Source organism: Hermetia illucens, chromosome 3 (genome assembly GCF_905115235.1).
Source record: "Hermetia illucens chromosome 3, iHerIll2.2.curated.20191125, whole genome shotgun sequence".
Lineage (NCBI taxonomy): Eukaryota > Metazoa > Arthropoda > Insecta > Diptera > Stratiomyidae > Hermetia > Hermetia illucens.
The window spans coordinates 8405088-8429884 of NC_051851.1; the positions used below are offsets into that span (position 1 = coordinate 8405088).

General features: G+C 43.0%; 1 protein-coding gene across 2 annotated transcripts in view; it reads right to left on the bottom strand.

Moving 5' to 3' along the window:
* Positions 1-24797, bottom strand: part of LOC119650624 (E3 ubiquitin-protein ligase RNF19B-like) — a 227993-nt gene that overhangs the window by 87176 nt on the left and 116020 nt on the right. For both annotated transcript variants that reach the window (XM_038053513.1, XM_038053514.1), the window contains one exon: positions 1781-2567. In XM_038053513.1, coding sequence (XP_037909441.1) covers positions 1781-1963 — 183 coding nt within the window. In that variant the 5' untranslated portion in view covers positions 1964-2567. The remainder of the gene's footprint in view (positions 1-1780; positions 2568-24797) is intronic.

Here is a 24797-nt window from a genome sequence, read left to right on the forward strand (position 1 = left end):
AGTACACCGTCACCGCAGTAGTACCACAAGGCTCAGTGTTGGGTCCTCTCCTGTGGAACGTCATGTACAATGGGGTCCTTGTCCTTCCTGTGCCAAAGGAGGCCACGATAATCGGTTTCACAGATGATCTAGCTGTGGTTGTCGTCGCGAAAGAACCTAAAGACGTTGAAATGTACGCTAACGAAACCATTAGCGCCATAAAAGCGTGGCTGGAGATGGTTCAGCTTGACCTTGCGGAACAAAAGACAGAGGCGGTCTTGATTACCAATCGTAGGAAGAGGAATACGATTAATATTCGCGTTGGTGGTCACGTCATCACTTCGAAGCCGGTTATCAAATACCTAGGGGTGATGATTGACGCTAAAATGAATTTCAAGGGACATCTGGACTATGCCTGTGAGAAAGCGGCAAATACCAGCGTATCATTAGCGCGGATGATGCCTAACATTGGAGGTCCAAGGTACAGTCGCAGATTACTTGTGGCCGGAGTGGTTCGCTCCACACTATTATACGCGGCACCAGTCTGGGAGGAAGCATTAGCGTGTGAGAGTAATCGTAGGAGAGTGAATATGACTTACCGCTTAGTGGCGCTAAGGGTGTGCAGCGCCTTCAGAACAATATCAGGCGAGGCAGCGTGTGTTATTGCGGGAATGATCCCGATAGACATTCTGGCAAGTGAGACACGCTGCCTGTACGAGACAAGGAAAATGAATCCTCTTGAAAAGGATGCAGAATCCCGAAAGGCGGCAAGGCGAGAGTCGCTGGAGAAGTGACAGAAACGGTGGGATGACTCGCAGAGGGGTCGCTGGACCCACACTTTGATTCCCCGTATTGAGGAGTGGATCCAGCGACGACACGGTGAGATTAACTACCATCTGACGCAATTCCTGTCAGGACATGGCGGTTACAGGAAGTGCCTGCACCAATTCAGGCTGGATGATTCTCCCTTGTGTCCTGAATGTCGTTGCACACCTGAGGACCCGCAGCATGTTATGTTCCACTGTCCACGATTTCTCTCAGAAAGGAGGAGTCTGGAAGACTCCCTGAAAACCACTCTAAGCCCACAGAATATCGTCGGGGAAATGTTGAAATCGGAGGGAAACTGGTGTGCGGTGAACACCGCCATCAAACGAATACAAGAGGAACTGGGAAGAACGGAGCGCGCAAGGAGGACGCGAAGAACGGAAGGCGTGGTCGCGTAAAGCGCAGTCCACCCCGCGAAGTAATGCTTTGCGGCGGTCCCGCGGGGAAGGAAAAAGGAGAAAGTGGGGATGGTTTTAGTGGGTGAGAATCCCACACGCTGCTGCAACCTGGCGCGGCAGTGTCTTTCTAAGATTTCCACCTCCATCCATAAAAAAAAAAAAAAAAACAGACAGACAGACAGGCAGTAAACCGATTTTAATAAGGTTTTGTGTTTACACAAAACCTTAAAAACGACCCTGTTTGAATGAAAGAAATCATTTTTACAGTGAATGCTGTCGGTACAGATTTTTTTTGCATCGGGAACTATACACAATTGCATTACTCGACATTTTACCGCATTGAATGAGGTAGTTTCATTTAATTAAGAGTCAGAAATGAATTGCGTACTTTTAGATGCAAATGGAACTTGTTGCCTGAGTACTCCATTGTGCAACATCATGATGAGAGACTGACCTCGTCAGTTATCTACTTATTTCATTCTACAGAGAGTGATACGTATTGCGGATGTTATATAATTTTTTTTGTTACTAAATTGGGTTGAGAGTAAGATTTAAAAATTTTAGATAGAAATTCTCACCTTTGCGTTGTTCGATCCTTCTCCAGTCTTTTTACTACTACTATTTGCATTGCCTTTTTCTAAATCACATGAGCGTTGTCCCAACGGCGGGCTACCGCGGGCAGCACGGGCTCCTTGCAATAACAGTCTTCTTATTGAGAATCCTGGCGGTATAAATGTATTACGACGGCTATTCCTACTCATTTTGCTTTTTGCTTTCTTTCTTTCTTCTCAACTAGCTTTAATATTTAACAATGACCAAAAAACAAGGAATCTCAAGCGACGAATATATTATCCTTGTCGTATTATCTTTTCTATTTTGTAAAAAAAGCGTAGATTGTGATTCTATCTTCACTAAACTTTCCACTTTTTATTCCAGTCGCTAGTTATGCATGATCCGGACTATTTGTCAATTTGTTATTTTAAACAATAACTTTTCTTGAATTTCCTTGGCTGGAACTCGTTGCCTTCGCAGTTTCCGCGATCTTTACTTTTTAGTTGGTATCTTAATGAATGTTATAACTTTGCAGTTGAACAGCAGCATTGCGATTGGGTTTCATATTCTGAATTTTGTAAATGTTTGTTTCTTATTATTCGTGAGCGTCCGTTCCAGTCTCGTTCTACGGTTGCTTTTCTCACATTATTTTGGCAGAGATGGATGAATTGAAAATAAACATTGTTGGAATATAAATTTGATTTGAGTTCCTAAAACACGTAGCTGCTGTTTGGCTTTGCTCTGTAGATGGATTTCGTTATTTATCTATTTTCCGTTTGTATCACATAGAAGACGTGGCTTGATTTCGAAGTGCTGAAAGTATAAAGAGGAAATTGCTTTAATTATTGATTTCTTTCTGACAGTCATGGTGGAAGTATGAATGAAATTTGTGAAGGAAGAAGTTGAAATTAAAGTTCCAGAAAATATTTACTCAGTCAAGCAGACGCCTAGTATCATAAAATCGTGTGCCTTATGACAGAGGTCCGAAACACCATCTATTTTTTCCCCAAATTCTAAAAATATAACATTACGTGGAGAAGGAGGATGTTTTCGATAAAATTACTATAAAATCCTTCGCTAGAAAGATAACAAATCAGATATTCCACGAATTGATTGCAACGCATTAATTAACATCTTATTAAATGTGGTAAAGTTTGACGCAGTTGCTCCATGAATAGATACATTGCGAGAGGACCGGTTCGCATAATTTTGCAGTATATTTTGCAAATATGTAAAACTGACCGGCTCCGCATAGTTTTTGCGTTGGTTTTCAAATTACAATTTTGCCTTTCAGCAATTTTGCAGCCATTATTGTTATTATTATTCAGTAAACAAAACAAAGTATCGACCAGTGTCACACTTTCGAAAAATGCGCACCTTGCGCAACATAGTCTTTTCACAAATACCAAGTTTAATAAATTCAAGGTAAAGTTTATTGAAGACATAAAATGATTAACATTCATTCATTTCGCAACGGTACAAAAGCGGAAAAACGCGGAAAAGGATCGATGAATTTAATGTGGGCATTTTACATATTTATAGTTATAAAATGAAATTTCTCACGGAAATCCATTGAAATTGGATTCCAATGAAAATATCTTAATGGGACAGAAAGTTTGCCTGGCGTCTATTTGCATATGAAAGTTGTTCCGAAGAAACACAACTATCGCTTCAGGGACAAGAGAAGTAAACAGATAAATTCTTTGCGCAGAGAGAGCAAAAATCCCTACTTTAATCTACCTAATTTATCAGCCCTCGTGACTATTATTTTCCACAGATAGAACCGGTGACCCAATTTTACATTCGTCAAAGATTGAGAGACAGGTTGATCACATTCAGCAAATTGCAAGTTATCCAATGTGGCTTATGCTGGCTTGAAATGCTGTAGGCATCTGAACACCGCAAGGTCATCCAGTGTTACACTTGCCGTCCTCCACAGCAAATCTATACCTTCCAAAGTTAACTATTTTTTCCGAATCGTTAAATCTATTATCGGTACGGGGGTTACACTTATGTTTAGATACTGACATGCTAACCATGACGTTTCATTAAGATTGATGCGTTTCTCGGTGATATCAGAAAATCACTGGTGAAGCCAAATACAGCGTTTTGGGAACGGATGTCTTTCGAGTGAGTAGTTTTAGCAAGGACAAGGACAGGTTCATTGTAAGATTTGACTTTTGTTTTTTTTTTTAGTTTTGATTGATTTAAGAAGTAACAGATAAATTTATAACCTTTGAATAGAATAGCGCAAGTTGGAGTGATTTGTTTTGTTGTCCATTAAGTTATATAGCCTTCGCTTAGTAACAACTCTCTTAGAGAATTAATCACTCTCTTCTGTTGATTATTTTTCCTTTTGCATATGCCGGTATCTTGAAGACAGGTGCCTCAGCTAACATCTTATAAGGCGAACAACTCATCTGATCGCTGGAAACACCGCGAATATACATTTTTGACACATTCTACAGACTTCGATTCATTAATCTTACCAGCGGAATAAATTATCAACAAATTTCCGTGTCGCCCACCAGCATAAACAACTTGTCAAGTAGCTAAGTCTTTATTATCAATATGTGAGAGGCCTACGTACCAAGCTGTCATGCTTCAATATTTTGCCTGCCTCTCCTCTCATCCGTCTCTTCCTTTATTCATTTTCATGAACACCTGTGCTGTTCTTCAGTTCAACCGCACCACAAATCCGATAAATCGCACCCTTGATATAATCCTCTCCAACATGCCCGGACGGCTCCTTTCTCAATCTTTTTCTGCTCTTCGCTATGTTGTTCCAGATGCACATCATCTTGCTCTTGAATTCGAGGTACAGCTGCCACGCCGCAACTCCCATACTATGTGCAAGCCCTCTAAGCTCAACTTTCCTAAGGGCAACTTTGAGGGTTTGAATTTAGTTCTGGCGTCAATCAACTGGGCTCCCATTCTCTCACCATTAACCGGCGACCAAGCCCTCCTCGCCGTTTGTTCAATTCTGTGTGACCTCGCTTCTAGTTATGTTCATTCCTCCCCCAAATCTCTGAGCTCTTAACTATTATGGTTCACCACTGAAATTCTTGAAAAACTTCGTCTGAAGCAAGCTGCGAAGAGAAAGTTTTTATCCACCGGAAGCCGTGCAGACTTTGACCATTTCAGCGCTCTTCAGTTAAGTCGCTGATAGTTAGGTCTAGGGAGGATTATTTGAACAGTGTTGAAGTCGAATTGGCGCATGGTAGCTTGAAGTCTTTCTGGTCTCACATCCGTAAAGCACGCAATGCATGCTAGGCCTCTCCGACTTTCATCAAATTTCCTGGCTCCACTGCTACCTCTCCTCAGCTACTCTGTAATTTACTTTGCAGTTACTTCTCCTCAGTGCATAACTCCTTTCCCTCTTCTTCCTCTCACCCCATTCTGAGTACAGCGTCCTCCGAATCTCCTGGCATTCCTCTCCTTACTCTCTCTTTGGTGGAGTACCTCATTGACAATCTTGATGTCAATGTTGCACCAATAAGAGCCTCGAAGAGTGTCATTTTCCCAGCCACTAGTGGCAAGAAGCCCTTATTTTTCTCATACACAAAGGCAATGACCTTACTCTTGATGAGAATTACCGCCCTATTTCACTCCCCTCATTCTGCCCCAAGATCCTCGAGAGGTACGCCAATGACTGGTTAACCACCCACTTTCGACACTGCTTCATAAAACGTTGACCCAAGGGTTCTCATCATGCGAAGCAGATCGCACTATATGATTCTGAATCAATCTGACGATAACTGTGTCGATTCTTGGCACAGCAGCAGCTGCATACATCACTTCATTAGTTACATAGTGCTCATAGTTTGACGAAGCAGTCCTATTAAGCCCCGTGCAAGCACGCAGACATTTCCTTTCAAAGATCCTTATTTTTTCCATTTGGCTAGCACTCAAATTAAACCAGATAGCACACCCGTAGGTGAGCACCGGTCTAACCAAAGTAAGATAGCAAATAATCTTAACCTTCCGGCTAAGATGTGGAGCATAAAAGAGTCTTCGAAGAGACATGAATGTCTTGCGAGCGCTCTCTACCGCGACTTTAACGTGCTCGTTAAATTGAAGACGCTCGTCAAGACGCACACCCAGGTATCTAACGCACTTCTTATGAGGAATGCGCTCAGAACTATCCTCATTCGCGACAATGTGGAAATCTCTCCAATTCCTTTTCAAGTTCCTACTGGCATACGCCAAGGAATTTCGAAACAGAATCGTTTCACACTTTTGCGCATTGATTTTCATCCGCCAACTGTTCGTGAAGAACTTAATATCATTGAACATCTTCTGAAGTTCAACTTGCACCTCAGTTACCTTCTTGTGCGCCGTGTAGGCCATCAGATCGTCAGGAAAGGCAACCAACGACCTTTTAGGAGATTTATTAAAATCGAAAGAGTTGAGTAATTCGCCGTCAAATACCGCAAAAAGTGTAGGCGCAGTAACCGTCCCTTGCTGTAATCCATTCAGAACATGAAATTCTCCGCTAGTAGTGAGATTTCCGTCCGTAATGACAAAGCACTTGCCATACAGCATTCTACACATCATCGCTATGAGGTGGCTGGGAAACTCATTCTTCAGGAGCCTGAAAATCAGTCCATCCAACCAGACGGTATCAAAGGCTTTCTCCATGTCTATAAGGCAAGCGCCTACGCACTCACCATTGTTAATCCGCCAGCAAATATCAGACGTTACCTTCGTTATTGCATGTATTGTCGAATGTCCAGATCGAAATCCGAATTGCGCGTTTGGCAATAATTGCTTCTTCTTGATATGCCCGTTAAAGGCTTTCAATACCAAAACCTCAAACACCTTGCTGATGTTAGGTAGCAAACTGACTTTAATTCTCGGTACAGTTATTCGTGACTTCTTCCGGAATAACGTATTTATCTTAGTAAACATGGAATCTGGATTGCTTGGTGAAATACCCTTTAACTTCTCCCGCCATTGGAAGTTCACTTCATTTACGTAATGTTGACGGATAAGATCCCGCGCGATCTTTAGAAGTGATTTGAACTCAACCAATATGGGATGATGATAGTCCCCATATCTCCGATAGATTTTATTGACGCGAGTGAGCAGAAGGCTTTTCACTTTTTTCAACTGTTTTATGGCTACAGTTTCATATCCTTCCATATTATTGCGAGGTTTAATCTTAGGGACGACTTGTTCAATTGTTTCCAGCGTCAAGTTCTCCAGCTTGAGAAGATGCTGAAGTATTTCCTCGTTGCTCAAGTTCCTGTCACCTGGTGCAATTGTACTATCGTTTTTCCCATCAAGAGGTGGGCATTCTTCTCGATATCCCCGAATAAACCTCTATTGGAATACACATTATATACATTGAATTATATTATATAGTCTGGCGTACCAGGTTTATCCTCACCTGAGTTGCAAACGCAGAACTGCATGCGACCAGGCGCGTGTCATGGGTTGCGGATAATGACATGACCCACCGGGTCAGCTACGAATATCGCAACTTAATCTTGTAAATAAGTAGCTGCGGACAAGCAGAATGTTTCCCTTTGTGTTCGTCCTTCCTTACCGATTCTTCCCGTTCAGGGGGAGTAAACCTCCTTAACAAATCCGTAATCCGGGATGAAGGGATCGACGCGCCTATCGGATGAATTGCAGTGACATTACACTGTATTTCAGCGGCTCCCCTCCAAATACCGTCCCTACCTTTGGAGGTAACCATGGGGCATTGCAACATTGGGGCTCTGTTGCAGGGTTGACTGCTTCCCCAATACTCGTGGGAATAAAATTGTGGAAAACAATTTAAATTTTTTTAATAGGACCCCAGGGACACGAAGACAGTACCCAACACGGTTAAGGGTCGTTCAACAACATCAGAGCGGCTCTTTGCCCTTGGATGTTTTGGTGGTTATGCCGTCAACCACCAGGGACGGGAGACCTAGGCGTCGTATGGTTTGGACGAACCAACTCAACGAATTTATCGTCCGCGCCTATTACCGTGTCACGGATTTGGAACGGAATCCATCAGGGTACAGACATCGACTACATGACGCGTTCATAACCCGATTTCCCGAGCTAAGTCATGTTCCGGAACAGAACGTCGTCAACCAGTACCGGGTGATCGTGAATAACAACCGAGTTGCCTTATCAACTAGGCAACAAATCTTCCAAGAGGTTTCACTTGAGCTCGGGCTGGAGTCATCAAATTACCGGACTAGTCAAAGGAGTAACACAAGTACTCCACCTGTAAGGCACTCCATGAATCCAGTAGTCAGGAGAAGCTTAGTAACTGCGGATGTCGACCCAATTTATAATGAGGCTTTGACCGCATTCACAGAGTATGCTGAGATTCTCCCAGACGCTAGGCCAAAGATCCCAAAACTGAAGTTTACTTCGGCAACTACTAACATCATTGCTGCCGTTGACAGAATTTTGGCTGATCGTTTGGCTAGCGAGATTACTGCTACAGAGGTTCACAGCCTGATCTACGTTGCAGCTGCCACGGTTATTCGTCTCCATAACCAACATCTTAGAGCGAATAACAGAGGTATGCGCAGAGGGACTTTACCGTTCTGAGTGTTTCGACTCAACAAAAGAGTCGAAAAGTTGAGAAAGGAGATTGGCCGTGTGACGCAAGCACTCCTTGGAAATCCATCACCAAGAGTGCAAGTTTGTAGTCCGGATAGCTGAGTGGTTAGAGCGCAAGGCTGTCGTGCGGAAGGTCGCGGTTCAAATCTCACTGGTGGCAGAGGAATTTGCATCGTGATTTGACGTCGGATACCAGTCGACTCAGCTGTGAATGAGTACCTGAGTCAAATCAGGGTAATAATCTCGGGCGAGCGCAATGCTGACCACATTGCCTCCTAGTGTACCGTTACGGTCTTGAATGAAGTGCTCTAACACACTTCAAGGCCCTGATCCAATATGGATTGTTGCGCCAACGATTATTATTATTATTATAAGAGTGCACAGATGCGTTGCGAACATCATTGGAAACTACCATCTGTCCAATGATATGCCAATCGAAGACATCCTCGAGGTGCTGAAGCAGAAACTTGCGGTATGCTCCAATCGCATCCGTAGGTATCAGAAAAGCTTTCAGCGAAGGACAGACAACACCTTGTTCTTCCAGAACCAGCGGGGATTCTACAAAAATCTCACCAGCTCAGATAGGGAAAGTAACCTCGATCTGGATCAGGCAGAAGACTTCTGGAGAAGTGTTTGGAGCGAATCCAGCCGTTGCAATTTAGAAGCAGCGTGGCTCCCACACCTTATGTGTTCATGCGAGGCCCTCCCCGAAATGACCATGCCTGACGTAACTGAAGTCGACGTTGAAGCAGCCCTTGACAAGGCAGGTAACTGGAAGGCGCCGGGAGTTGACAAGATTCACAACTTCTGGCTGAAGCGGTTCAAGAGCACTCACAGGATATTGGCAAATCAATTTAATCAGATGATTGCCGATCCTGATTTAGTTCCACCATATTTCACCAAGGGGATAACTTTCCTCATCGCCAAGGAACAGGGTGTCTCTTGCCCTTCAAAATGTCGACCAATTACTTGTCTTCCTACCATCTACAAGGTCTTCACTTCAGTTCTGTGCGCGAACATCTCAAAACATCTTGATGTTCATAAATTGATAGCTGAGGAGCAAAAAGGATGCGCAAAAGGCTCCCGAGGCTGCAAAGAACAGCTTATAATCGATACGGTAGCTGTAAAGCAGGCTGTCCACCAAAAACGAAACATCTCGACAGCCTATATCGGTTATAAATCAGCCTTTGACTCCATATCACATTCGTGGTTACTACAAGTGTTACGCTTGTATAAAATCAACCCGAATGTCGTTCTTCTTCTGAGAACAGTAATGAAGAATTGGAGCACGAAGCTATCGGTATCCAAACATCAGGAGAGATACCAATCAGGCGTGGCATTTTCCAAGGCGACTCTCTAAGCCCACTGTGGTTTTGTTTGGCTTTGAATCCGCTATCCCATCTTTTGCATGAAAGCAAATACGGGTTCCAGGTCAAGCATGGCATATTGTCGAAATGTACATTAAGCCATTTAATGTACATTGACGACATCACATTGTATGCCAAAGACGAGAACCAACTTCGCTCCTTGCTGGACATCACCATCCAGTTCAGCAGGGATATTGGCATGCAGTTGGGTTTGGAGAAATGTCGCATAAAAACAATTGTTCGGGGAAAACACACCGACAACGAAGGATACAGCCAAAATAACATCCGAATTGAGGGCATGGATTCGGACGACGTCTACAAATACCTCGGCATATTGCAAGCAACAACACCTGCTGTGGCAATAATCAAATCTAAGTTGCTGGGGGAATTTGAACGGCGTCTGGATCTTGTCCATAAAACTGAACTGTACAGGAAAAATAAAATCATGGCAATCAACACCTTCGCCATTCCCGTCCTTCTATACACTTTCGATGTGATACAGTGGAGTAATACTGATTTAGAAGCTGTCAATAGACGGGTAAGGGTAGTTCTTGCAAACAACAACATGCATAATAGAGCTGCCGAAAAATTGAGGATCACTATGCCACGTCATCAGGGAGGAAGGGGGGTACTTGATTTAAAAACGTTGCACTACAATCAAGTGCATTCTCTTCGTGAGTTTTTCTATGAGAAACAATCCTCTAGCCAAATACATCAGGCTACCGTCATGGCAGATAATAAATTATCTCCTTTGAACTTGAGAAGCAGAGAATGGGATCCCATGTCGAATGTTACTTCGGTCCAACAGAAGATCGACATGTGGAAAGAAAAACCCATTCAAGGAGGTCATATCAAAAATTTGTTGTTGTCAGGCATTGACATCGAAGCCTCCAACAAATGGTTGACAAATGGTGTACTTTTCTATGAGACCGAAGCATTCCTAACTTCAATTCAGGATGCTTCGCTTCCAACAAAAAATTATAAACGGTACATTCTTCACGACTCCTCAATCACCAACTCCAGTTGTAGGTTATGCAACTGTGAAGAGGAGACCATCCAGCACATAACATCCGCGTGCAGGATGTTGAGCAGTACCGAGTACACCAATCGTCATAACTCCGTCTGCAAGATTCTCCATCAAAACCTTGCGTTGTAGTATAACTTAGTGGCAACCTACCATCCTTACTATAAGTATACTCCGCAGAGAATCTTGGAAAATGATCGGGTCAAACTACTGTGGGATCACACTATTGCCACCGACCACAGTGTTAATCATAACAGACCCGATCTAGTTCTGCTTCTGAAGGAAGAACGAGCGTGCTTTATAATCGATGTAGCCGTACCGGAACACTGTTGAAAAACAGCACGAAAAAATCCGGAACTACGGCCCCTTGGCAGACGATATGAAGCAGACCTGGAGACTACAAAAGATCGAAGTAGTCCCAGTAGTAATTTCAGTGACGGGATTAGTCCCGCAGAACTTACATAAAGCGCTGAAAACGCTCGATCTTAGGGCTGGACTATACATGGAGATGCAAAAAGCGGTTATCCTTGCAACCTGTGCTATAGTCCGAAGAGTCCTGTTCGGGAACAATCTGACCTAATGGGTTTCAGTCTTGATCCGCACTGTCTTCGATTCAAAATCCATGTCTCTGTAGTGTAGAACCTCCGCGTCATTGGCTGAAGTGTTTGCGACAATCGGGATGTAGCAATACATTTTCGCATGGTCGCACACACTTTGCGTTAAAACGCATCATCGCTGTGATGCGGGCCTTTGGATGTTGCCTTCAGCCCATCCTTAGGTTGGTCGCCCCTCGGTCCGGTTGGGCGGGAGGAGGGTCCGTGGGCTTTTTTGAAAGCGGTAGATTGGTACTAAATGTTTTGATTTACATCAGGTTTTTGGTGCCGAAAACCGTTAAATGTTTAGAAAAGAATTGTCATTTTTTTTGGGCGACTATTTTGAATTCTAGGTGATACAAAATTTTATTTGGCTAAAACCCCGCCTTTATTTTTTTAAGGTGTTACAGGGAGGCAAGCCACTCTCATCGTCAATTTTTGATGTTTTATTAAAAAATCTGTAGGAGATGAAAAACAATCTTTTTAAGGTTTTGTTTGCAAAACAAAATCGGTTCAATGTCTGTCACACGCACTTTTCTCAGAAACTGCTATATCAATTGACACAAAATTTGGTGAGAAGGTGGGAACTGTGAACGCCCAGACATGCAGTGAGTGATATCCTTCTACGGGGGGGCTCCCCATACATGTAAAAGGGGGGTATACAATTTTTTTTTCTACCAAATATAGTCATGTGGGGTATCAAATGAAAGGTCTCGATTAGTCCTTTTCGAAACCGGTCTTAGTTTTGACATTTGTTAGAAAGATGGAGATCGCGGGGGGTTGAAAGTGATTATTTCTTTAACGGGACCATTCTCAGATACTACCCAACCGAAAAATCTGAAAAAAATCAAGAGGCTCCATCTATATGGTGCCCAGGCCTCAAATTACTCTCCATATCGATAGCCGTTCAAATGAAGTTAATAATAGTATATTACCATATTTTAAGTTTATCCCAGAGTTATAAAAGTTGATAGTAGTAGTATAAAATATAATGTGAAGCATGTTATTCCCAAGTTTGAGCAAAATCATACTATTAGTAACAAAATTACAGTAGCTCAAAGTTGACTTTACGGTGTAAATTTACTGCAACTAAATATCAATATCACACTAAAGTGGGTAGTCAGACATGCTAAATGCATATACACAACGGGCTACGTACAAATGAGATAGTTCTACACTCAAATATACTCACAGAAGAAGCAAACAAAACCTTTCATACCTGAAGCGCCCAGCTTCCGATTTCCCGACTTGTTTTTTTTCTTAAAAAGCATTCGAAAATTTGAACCCGTCACGTCTCCTTATTTACTTACTTACTTACATTTAATTTTTGGAAAATGACCAATGATTTGATCGCTTAAATATTCAACTGAAGTCATCCCCAATTCGACCACTATTTAATTAATCAAAGTACTTAGGTAAACGTTAATCGAATAAAACAGGCAAACATGAGTCGCTTCCCCAAAATTAAATCCAAACTCTCGTTAGCATATGCTTGCTAATTGTCTAACTTGTTAAATTCACTGAAAGTGATATTGTTTTCAATGGAATTTTCTTAAATGCAAATGCTAAAAAAAATAAATGAGTGCTTTTCTTCCACCATTACACAGCAAAAAAAAATCTCTAATTGTGCTGATACCATAATAAAATGTATAAAATATATTTATTACTCAACCTAAGCGTCTGGAAAACTTCTTTTTTTTAATTTTTTTTTTTGCAGAGCCCCTGGATAAAATATCTTTTTTATTATTTTATAAACTATGATTTAGTACTTATCGTCCATGCATATCTTCACTACTTGTGCCGTTAAGTGACGCAATTCTTAGCCATTAAAATCTGATATGTTTTAGAATAAAGAAAAAAGATGTATAGGATTAATTTAGTGTAATAAAATGAATGTTTCGAGTTAATGTTGATGAAAGAAATTGTTGGGTACATGTATCTTTTCACTAAAAGAAAAGTAATGCAAGGTGTCTTAGGAAAAATAACAGATTTTAAGGAGGACGAAGTTGTAGGCTTAGATGTGCTTTTATCATGCCTTTTATAGCAAATGGCTCTAAACCGTGATCTAAATCTGGTCTTCCGTGAATTTTGACACATTGCAGTGTCAAGGGGGATTTTCACCTCCAGAAAAATATAATCTGTGTTTGGTGGGACTAGGGGATTCCCCATAAACCGACATATATTAATGAGGAATGATATGATTGACAAAAAAGTTTTTAGTAGCTTTATACTGATGAAAGGGGTAAGTCGCTCCCGAAATATATATTTACGTTTAATATTAAAAATTGTAGTTTGGACGACGCCACCCCTTGTCCATTCTTCATAGTCCTAAACAACCGGGAAAGAAAAACTGGTCTATAAACGCCTGGTAAAATGTGTATAGATATTAGAGATAACACTCATATTTCAACATATGTATATGTAGGGTGATAGCTGTTAGCTGCCCTGAAGTGAACTTGCTAGAAATAAAACAATTCGTAAATAAAATAAGTGTAGATCATCTACATCATTCTGGGGGCAAAAACTTCTTCATTGAAAAGATAGAGGTTGATGCCCACGAACGAAACCTACCGTAGCTTCTAAGGAATTCAAAATTGACTGATAAAACTTATGGTCACAGGGCAGAGGTTAGGCAGCGTCTGATGAGTTGCCTCTGGCCTGGATGAAGCCGTTAGTCCCTCTTTTTGAATGCTTGGGTGCTATGTTCCAAACCAAAGGTCCGTGGACCAAAAAGGCAATCTTTCATTTTATATACTTTCTGTAAATTGATCACAGTGTGGTCACACCATCGCTGGTAAACCTGGGTATTCCACAATACCTAGTGCATTCTACTCTCCTGAACACTCGTAAGGAATAGGACTAGACTGTTCGCATCGAGACAAATTTCTTGCTTTCTTACTACTTCTTTTAATTTTTAAAATTTTCGAGTTGTCACTATCTCGTTTGATGCTGGATTTTACCTAACACTAGCGCTAAATGTCAAATGTTTAGGTTTGGATGGTCCCATATAGCTAACAGAAATAGAGAGGTATTATTAGTGGTGCTGGCCGGAGGTAGACCATTGGGAAGATCGGCCGAAAATCAGAACGGTTTGTTTCTCCATGGTTTAAACCAGACTGGAAAGAATCCCAGGAAGGTCGGGAGGGAGTTAAGTACAATATCTATTAGGCTGACAATATTATGGGAACTGCAGCCACTCTCTCGAGATGATAAATTTCTGGATTCTCCGAGCCAATGACCCATGCCCCCGGCCATATTCCGAATGCATACCCCAGTGAAGGGATAGCGAACACATCCGCTTATTTTGTTCTTCTTCGAGAGAGGCGATTTCAGTACTAGTTTCAACCGTCGCAGGAATTTCGACTGTATAGCATTTATCAAATGACACGAGCAGAATTTCAAAGCACTTGTAGAAGTCTGTCTCCATAATAGCTTACATGCGACACGCGGCTCGTAAAGGCTTGGATTCGACACCTGCCTAGACCAAATTTAATCCGAATAACAGGGATGAGCATGTTTACTCTGTGTAACAGACTTCAAAGATCAATCAGGGTCGGTCATCACTAGAAGCATTCACCTTGATTTTATATAAGTACATCCAGTGCGTCAGTTCACAGTCGGGATCTAAGTCATATTTGATTGCAAAACCATAACTCTAGCATTATTTAGTAGCCATGAAAAGGGGGTTCAGTGCCATAGAAAACCAACAAACCCCTTGGAAAGTAACTCTCCAGATGGGCTCTAAGGTGTTGGTATAGATGAGTTCACTGTCAAGGTGGTAGGCCACTCGGCAGTCGTCAAACAATTTACTAGTTTTCGATCAATGTGATATAGACGTATGACATCGATTAGCTAGTTTTGAGGGGCACTATCAACAGGGTTGGCGTAATCCATCTAGCAACCAAATATATTTCTTTGGCATCTAGTTGTCTGTCCTACATCTACTGAGTCGCAGCTGCAAACTTACTGAAGTGGTTGCCAGACTGTGGTGAAATAGCTCCAACAGGTTGAGCCATACACATTATCGTGACCCTTAGACGTCGAACGGTTCCACGATTAGCGGTGTCGACGCCGTGGTGCCCAAGACGCGAACCCAACTCAGTAACCAAGTCAGACGACTCCCGGCGGTTATCTGTTTCGGACCTTAAATTTCTCCTTCATCTTTTTTTATATATCACCATTTTATACCGAATTGTTTGGTGTGGTGATTGTTTCCTCACTAAATACTCTGCAAGACAACAAAGTTCCTGCATTTTCCACGCAGGTCTGCAGATATTTAGACCATACACCATCCTCCTTTCACAACTGGACTTGGGACCGGTTACGGCTATTATTTTACATTATTTGCATTTTGTATCGTTATTTGGCTAATTTTCCACTTTTGTTATTCTCAAGTGTTTTACTTTCTACCTTCTTATTAGCTGACCCCGGCAGACCTTGTTCTGCCTGTGTATTTTGTATTTCCGAATATGCTGTAAAAGATGTTTGGATTCTTGAGTAGCTCCAGCAATGAGTTAGGAATGGCTCTGGCGACTCAATCAGTGGTGGCCAATTGACCCTACCAATGGAATATCACATATTAGGCATTTCTTGCTGAAACTTCAAAGCACCTCCTGGAATAGAGACTCTGATTCGTCCTGTTTTCAGTCGTGAGTCTTGTTCTTTATAGATTTCAGCAGCTCTAGTGTTCGATGTTCTTACGTTCGATTTTTTGGATTATGGGGCACGGTGCGGCACCCTTTTATAACTTCCTTTTACACATCGCGGCGATGATTGCCCTACCAATAAGCTTATTAAAGTTACGCAAATAGTCCCTTTTCGAGGCGTCATAACCGTGCAAAGGGAAATGACCGTCATAATTCTTCGACGATGTTAGAAAGGGGGACCCCCAATTCCTTCCTTAACGTTCTAATTTTTCCATCGCTCCATCGAGGCGCGATCATACTCGATCCTCCGGTTGATTGAAACTAGGAGCCACTGAGTCCTCCTGTCCTTCTCAGGTGCTATAAACACTCTCCAGAATAGAACTGACAATCCCAAATCCCAGGGGAGGTTCCTATGATCCGAGGCGGAAATGACCGCAGTATGGGCAAACAGACCCCTGAAGGCTAGGGGAATGAGAAACCCATTGTTTATAAGGTCATCCTCCTCCCAGTCTGACGCTGAATAAACCTAAAAAATACTATAGGGCTTTTCCAATTCGGGTAAGACGAGCCCCTCCTCCTTTTGTATCCGTCTGACATACTCCGATAGCTCCTCTACCAGCCTGCGCTTAGCTAACTGTTGATGCTTGGTTCATATCCTTCATATCAACGTTTGCAATTCCATCGAGTACTCTGAAACCTCCTGTTTCAGCATTGCCACTTGCTGTTTTTCTACAACGGCATTAATTTGCTCCTCCACTTGATACTATTCGTGGTCCGAGATGTTGAGCCCTAGAGCGACTATCCTAGTTTGGTGATGCTGCATAGTTTCGCTTTCCTTGTCGACACCAACATCTCGGTATTCCATGTATGCCACTGCACCTGTGCTGAGAATAGCTGGAAAGTTCATCATTCCCAGCTTTACCGCCTGCTGGACGATTAGCGGAATCACCGGAGCCCGTCTATTTTGGCTTATCCTATAGGCCGCTTTCAGATTCTGGCCAACTTCGGGTGCCTGTTGGCTTTGCCGATAGCAAATCTTCCCAAAGCTTTCCATCTGTTGCGAGATAACTTGTAAGTCAGCCGTTAAATTCACTGAAGTGGCTATAACGAATTTCAAATCAAACACCCCATACCCACCCAAAAGGGGGATGTAAAATTTATCTTCACCAAATATAGTCATGTCGGGTATCAAACGAAAGATCTTGATTACTCCTTTTCGAAGCAGATATTAGTTTTGAAATCGGTTGCAAAGGAGAGGAGTGCGGGCGTCCGAACCAAAAGGGATCGAAAAATCTGGAAAAGATTATGGTGGGTTATACGCATGGTATCTAGGCCTTAAAATATTCCCCGTTGCTGCTATCTGCTCAAATAAAATTAATAATAATAGATTATTATATTTTAAGAATTTACTGCAAACCCCTCTTAAGTTCATCTTATAATAACTTATAACAATCCAATTGGATCGATGCCTTGAAGTTGTTAGAGCACGTAACGGTACAGTACAGGATTACAGTACCGTATAGGATGCAATGTGGTCAGCATTGCGCTCGCCGTTAAGTCCGTAAAATTTTCCAGTGGAATAGACTTCAATAAAAAGCATCATACTGGCAAGTTTGGTGGAACTGTTACTATTTTTAACAAATTATTGTAGGCCAAATTGCAAGCAAGTAAATGGATTACCTTACGCTTAAAACTTAAGAAGGAGACAGAGTTAAAGAACCCAAGCTGTAGGACCGGCATAGCCCCGGAATCGGAGAGTGAAAATAAACCTCGATCTCCGCGGAGGGTATTTAAAAAATGTTCACACTACGTGTGTTATGAGAGACGGTGCGAAAAGTAATGTCAGAGTTGGCAAAGCAGTCCATCAGGCAATTGCAGAGTTTGAAAAAGGGTACGCACATTAACGAAGATACGGCGTTGCTGCAGGGAGGGGAGATTGAGGGTACATAGTCGTGACGGATAGTCAACCCGTGGAAGATTCTTTTTGTAAAAGAGGGTCCGGGTGAATTTTCGTTGTACAACTTCAAGAGTGCGACAGTGACGGATGCGGAAGGGGTACCAGACTACACAGCAATTTTCAAGGATTTTTCTGACAAGGTAGTTGAAAAATGTTAAGGGGGGATGAATTGAGTTACGGTCAGAGGCGGAACGTAGGATAAAATCAGACATTTTGGAAGCTCTATTGATGATGTCAACGAAGTGGGAATTGAAACGAAGTTTGTCGTCGAATATTACATACAGGTCTTGGAAAGAGGTCACTAGTGAAAGGGGTTGTCTACTAAGAGAATAGGAAAATGATGTTGGGTAAGGTTTAGGCTATTTGACCGAACACCAACGGATCAAATAATCACGTTTATACTGCAAGAGAGCACAGTCCAGCGGGGACGAAACAAAAGCAAATAATTTAAGGTCGTCTGCGTAAAGTAAACACGGGCAGGTAAGGGTGGAGGCGAGGTCATTGATAAAAAAACAGGAAGAAAGGGGGCCAAGTATAGAGCCTTGGGGAACACCAGAGGAAGGAAAGGAAAGAAGAGACGAGATGAGTAACCATGAAAAAAACAAGTCGGAATACCGGAAGCTCGTGCTTCGGGTATAAAGGTTCAAATTTCAACGCACATTTTTCTACCCCTATACAGCTACAAAACTACGAGACATACGTACATATTACGCTCACCCTAAACAAACAAACTGCCTATTTTCGAATACTGTACACATATAGGCACGTATATAAATTGATCGTACTCATATTTTCGATTTACTTCTTATATCTATCTAAATTAGGCTCTACCCGCAAAGTTCATTAGCACGCATATACTATATACCTACATACACACATGTCTCCTTGGAATAATTGATATTTATATACAAATGATTAAAGAACTAAAACAAAATAATTCTTTTCCACCCAATTTATACGAACTTACTTCGTTGTGGTATGGACGAATTGATATGTGATGATGACGTCGTGCAGGTTGTAGAGTGCACGAAATTCACAAAAAAATTGTTTGAAGTTTTACCCTCTATAACTTTGTTAATAATATTAGGATTTTCTTCAAACTTGACCAAATTGTGCATTATGTTCTTCATTATATGCATGCCAGATTTTGTGCTTCTAGGATGAACATAAGGGGGGTGCCGGGTAAATTTCCAAAATGTGGAAATATACTATTATTAACTTTATTTGTGCAGATATCGGAACCGGATATATTTTGAGGCCTAGATTTCGTAGAGATGCACAACCGAGATTTTTTTCAGATTTTTCGGTTGGATAGGTTCTGAGAACGAGACCTGTTACACTTTTTGGGGGTCATATTTTGAGCCCTCACTCCCCTATGTTTCACCCAATATCAAATATTGAACCAGTTTCGAAAAGTACTAATTAAGACCTTTCATTTGATACCGCACATGGCCACATTTTATGAAAAAAAATTTTGCACCCTCCTTTTACATGTATGGGGAGCCCCCCTTAAACTTAACGCAAAATGGCGTCAGTTGCTGCATGTAAAGGGAATGGCAGATCACATACTCGTACTAATCTTCGTGACAATCGGTTCAGCCTTTTCCGAATAAATCGGCTGTAACAGACAGACAGACGGACAGACAACAACCAACATGGACGAATTGAGAAGGAGTAAAGTTACGGTGCAGGGGCTCGGAACCCCAGTACCGCCGGCTTTTGGGAGTGAGCAAGCGGGCTCCCGGCCATTGATATCCCTCGACCGCAGTGCTTCGGTGGTGGACAAATTGGCCACCGTTGCATCTAATACTACAAGTGTTTTAGATTTGGAGAAGGAGGTGTTCAAACGAAGCACAACTCTGCCAAGAACACCAATTGCGAAGGCAAAGAATGATGGACTAAAAGGAGATAGCTGGCCAAAAAGGCGATTTCGACACCCATCGGATCTGATCCAGAGGTACTCCAGCAGCAGCAAATAGATCCATTCAGGAGAAACTCATCAATTTTATGATCTCCTCCAATATCAAAGCCGGCAAAAGAGAAAGCTCATGGGAGCTCAGCAACTGAAAAAGGGAGTCAGTAAAAGGAGTAGTCTGGCCAGGACTCACCGAGAACAGAGCCCTGACCCAGAAGAACTACCTTTTATGCAGCTTGGGACTAAAATAGTTGAGCTGTCCGAATTCATCAAGGACAAGCACAACGTGCACCAAGCCATTAAGAACATGGTGAAGAGCCATCAGGGTGCTTTATAATAGGTCACAGGAAGAAATAAGAAAGCCTAAGGAAAAGCCGGACATCCCAGCCTCAACAGTGTCACAGGCGACCCAAGTGACACCCAAGCACAAAGTCGCCAACCTTCGCTCAAGTAAAAGAGTGAGAGACAAGGAGGGGGAAGCTTTGGCGAATCAACAGGCCCCAAAAAGGAAAAAAGGGATCTTGACCAGTCAAACAAAGGGAACTAAAAGTTCAGAAGGGCCCAAAGTACCAAAAGTAGGAAAGTCGGCTAGCGAACCGAAACTGAAAGAAAATAAGAACGATGGTTGGACTAAGGTCGTGAATAAAAAAAGAAATAAGAAACCAAAGGTGCAAATTCGCCCGGAGGCAATTGTAATCTCCAGCAGAGGACATCTAACATATGCAGAGATACTGAAGAAGGTGAAATCTGACCCCGACCTAAAAGACCTAGGCGGAAATGTTAGCAAAATCCGGAGGACCCAGAAAGGTGATCTCATGTTTGAGCTGAAAAAATCCAGCGTGGGTAAAACTGACGACTTTCGTAGCCAAGTTTTAAACTCACTTGGGGAGAATGTCGCGGTTCGTTCCCAAAAACATGAGATCTATTTCAGTGCAAGGATCTCGATGAGGTAACATCCAGAGAAGAGATCTGCACTGCCTTGAAGGAACAATTTAAGTTGGAGGATTTCAGGGAAGAATCCATCGTGAGCCTAAGAAAGGCTTATGGCGGTACTCAAACGGCCACAATGCGACTGGCAGTGGAGTCAGCGCAGAAGTTGTTTGCCGTGGGGAAGGTTCGGATTGGATGGGTTGTTTGCCGACTAAGGGAACAGATCTCCTTAAAAAGGTGCTTCAAATGCCTAATGTTGTAATTCGCGAAAGCATCCACTAGCGGCATCGATCGGTCCGATCGATGTCGAAGATGTGGGGAAAAAGGACATATTGCCAAGGAGTGCAATAGAGACCCCAAATGCATTTTGTGCGAAGAAAAGGAGGGAAGGGATAACCGGCATATTGCCGGAAGTGGGAAACGCCCAGAATTTAGGAAGGCGTTAACTGCAGTGAAAAAATGAGGTTAATACAAATAAACCTTAATCATTGCAGGGTCGTACAAGATTTGCTTGCGCAGACCACTCACGAATCCGCAATGGAGATTGCTATCATTAGTGAACCGTACAGAAATCTTGACGGTGCTGCATGGGTCACAGATTCGACTGGTGGAGCGGCGATATGGGCGTGCGGTCGTCAAGCCATACAATATAGCATAGGTCAGGCGGCTAGAGGCTTTGTGTGGGCAAAAATAAGCGGTATATTCATATATAGCTGTTACGCCCCACCGAGCCTCACACTGGCCGAGTTTGAAGAACTGTTAGACGATCTTGTTCACGATGCAAAGGGACGGAGTCCAAAGGTGATAGCCGGTGACTTTAATGCGTGGGCTATCGAGTGGGGCAGCAAAGAGACTAACGCAAGGGGGCGGTGCTTATTAGAAGCATTCGCTCAGTTGGATGTGGTTCTGGCCAACGAAGGCGATATAAACACTTATCGGAAAGGGGGAACTGGGTCAATTGTAGATCTGACTTTTATCAGCCCTGCGTTAGCACGTGACATGTCCTGGCAAGTTAGTGAGGACTTCACGTACAGCGACCACCAGGCAATCACCTTTGAACTAAGGATGGAGCCACAAGGCAGGAGACCCGCACCCCGGAAGCCGAAACCCAGAAGGAACACCAGGATGGTCTGCCAAAGCGATGGATGAGCAGACATTCATGGAGGTGTGGCTAGACTTGCCTAGCAAAGCAGGCACCTTCACGGATAGCAGATCACGTGCCCTATGCTTTTGTTGAAAATAATCCAGGGGTTATTTCCCCAGCAAGAGGGGGGTGCTGACACCTTCCAGCGCCCCCTGAATGTGACGCCGATTCCACCAGTCACCAGGGACGAGCTGCTAGAGATCTGCAGTCGAATAGGCGACAGTAAAACCCCGGGTCTTGACGGCATACCGAATAAGGCTCTCAAACTTGCCGTCAAAAGTAGACCGGATATGTTCGCGGGGCTGTTTGAAACGTGCATGTCGGAGGGTATTTTTCCTGCACCATGGAAGCGACAGAAGCTGGTACTGTTGCCTAAGGCTGGCAAACCTCCAGGTGAACCGTCCTCCTATAGACCCATATGTCTTCTAGACACTATGGGGAAAATGTTGGAGCGGGCCATTTATAATAGATTACTTCCAGTCGTCGAGCGCCAAGGGGGCTTTTCAGATAGGCAGTATGGGTTCCAGAAAGCAAGATCAACCATCGATGGCATCAAAATGGTTACTGGCTTGGCCGAAAATGCAATTCACGGAAGGGGTTGTACCAGCAAATATTGCGTGGTAGTGACTCTAGATATGAGGAATGCATTTAACTCGGCCAATTGGAACCTTATACGAAAGTCTCTGGCGACGATTGGTGTTCCCACCTACCTCGCCGCTATTATCGATAGCTACTTGAAAGAGCGGACACTCTGGTATGATACCGATGACGGATCCAAAGAGTACGTTGTCTCCGCGGGTGTCCCCCAGGGCTCTGTACTGGGCCCACTACTGCGGAACATCATGTATAATGATGTACTCAACCTTCCGGTTCCGGAGGAGGCTACGGTGGTGGGTTACGCCGATGATATAGCACTGGTTGTGGTTGCAAAGCATCTCGAGGATACTGAGTTGTACTCAAGCGAAGCAATCAGTGTTATTAAGACTTGGTTAGAGAGTTCTGGACTGGCACTCGCGGAGGAAAAGACGGAAGCGGTCCTCATCACTAAGCACCGCAAAAGAAATTACGCCCGCATTAGAATCGGGAATCGTATCATCACTTCCAAGCCGGCCATCAAATACTTGGGGGTGATGATAGACAGGAAGCTCAGCTATAAGCAACACGTACAGTATGTTTGTGATAAATCATCCACTGACAGTATGGCCCTGGCGAGGATGATGTCGAACGTGGGAGCGCCACGGCATACCTCTAGGTTGCTTATAGCCAGAGTGGTGACCTCAATCATGCTCTATGCGACCCCAATTTGGAGCGAGGCGTTGCGGATGCCAGTTAACACTAGCAAACTGAATGCAGTCTACAGGAGAACAGCTCTGAGGGTATGCTCTGCCTTCAGGACTGTCTCAGATGACGCAGGATTCGTCATCTCTGGAATGATGCCGATTGACATCTTGGCAGATGAGATGGCGAATATATACCATGCGAAGCCAATCTCTCCCTTATCGCAGACGAAGAACGCTGAGAGGGAGAGATCCATAAATAGATGGCAAGAACGGTGGGAACGCTCGGGAAAGGGTCGGTGGACTCACAGGCTCATTCCTGCCATCAAGGAGTGGTTGGAGAGACGACACGGTGAGATTAATTATAATCTCATCCAGTTTCTCACGGGACATGGAGGATATCTCCAATACCTTCACAGGTTTAAATTGGAGACCTCACCTGATTGTCCAAATTGTGAGGGAGTCCCAGAGGACCCAGAGCATATATTCTTCCACTGTCCGAGATTTGTGGAAGAAAGGAGGAATCTAGAGGAGACTCTAGGAGAGGTGCTGGTGCCGAAAATGCTAGCACATCAAGAGAATTGGGATGGGGTCAACTCCATGATCGCATCTATTCAAGATAAATTGCGAAAGGCAGAGGAAAGGAGAAAAGCGTGGTCACGTGCGCCGCGTATAGGAGAAATGGGATTAAGCTAGAGTGAGCTGACTCCGCCTCGTGATGTAATACCTTATGGTGGTTCCGCGGGGCAGGGAGGGAGTCGGGGGTGGTTTTAGTGGGTAAAAATCTCACACGCTGGTGTGTCCAGATCAGTGTCTTTTAAAGATTTCCACCTCCTCAAAAAAAAAAAAAAAAAAAAAAAAACCGACAGACAGACAGACGGTAAACCGATTTAATAACCTTAAAAACAGGAAGAGAGGGGGCCAAGTATAGAGCCTTGGGGAACACCAGAGGAGGGAAAGAAGGAACGAGATGAGTAACCATGAAAAAGAAACTCTGCAGGAACGGTATGAGAGATAGAAGGAAAGCTAAGAGATGATTGAGGGAGGGAAGTTGAGTAGTAAGAAGTTTAGAGAGGAGAACATTATGGTGAACGATATCAAAGGCTTTGGAGAAATCAGTATAAATAGGATGAACCTCGTGTCGTGAAAGCATTTAGCAACGAAGTTGGTGAAGACCAGAAAGTTTGAAGCCGTAGATCTGTTTCACGAAACCATGTTGCTCTTTGAAAAGCGGAACTATCGTGTAGTCAAATATTCTTACATAAAAAATCAACAAAACGCGTTCCGCTTCCGGTTTTCCGACTTGTTTTACTTTTATAAATTTTATACAGATATATTCTAAAAATCAACATCTCGTCCATATCAAATGAGTCAATTTTCCACCATAAACTGTAAATATGCACTTAATAATATACACACATGTGAATCTATCTATATCACGAAAGTGAACTATGTACAGTACCGTCTCTAACAATAAAATTACTCATAAAAGATGTTAAGTATTGACATTTAGATAAAAGATAGGGAGAGAGTGAAGCTGTGGAAGTGACTAAGCGTTCGGCAACTCAGAATAATTGCAAAGTTCCCTCCAATATTTGCAAAATTTGATTAATTTGAAAT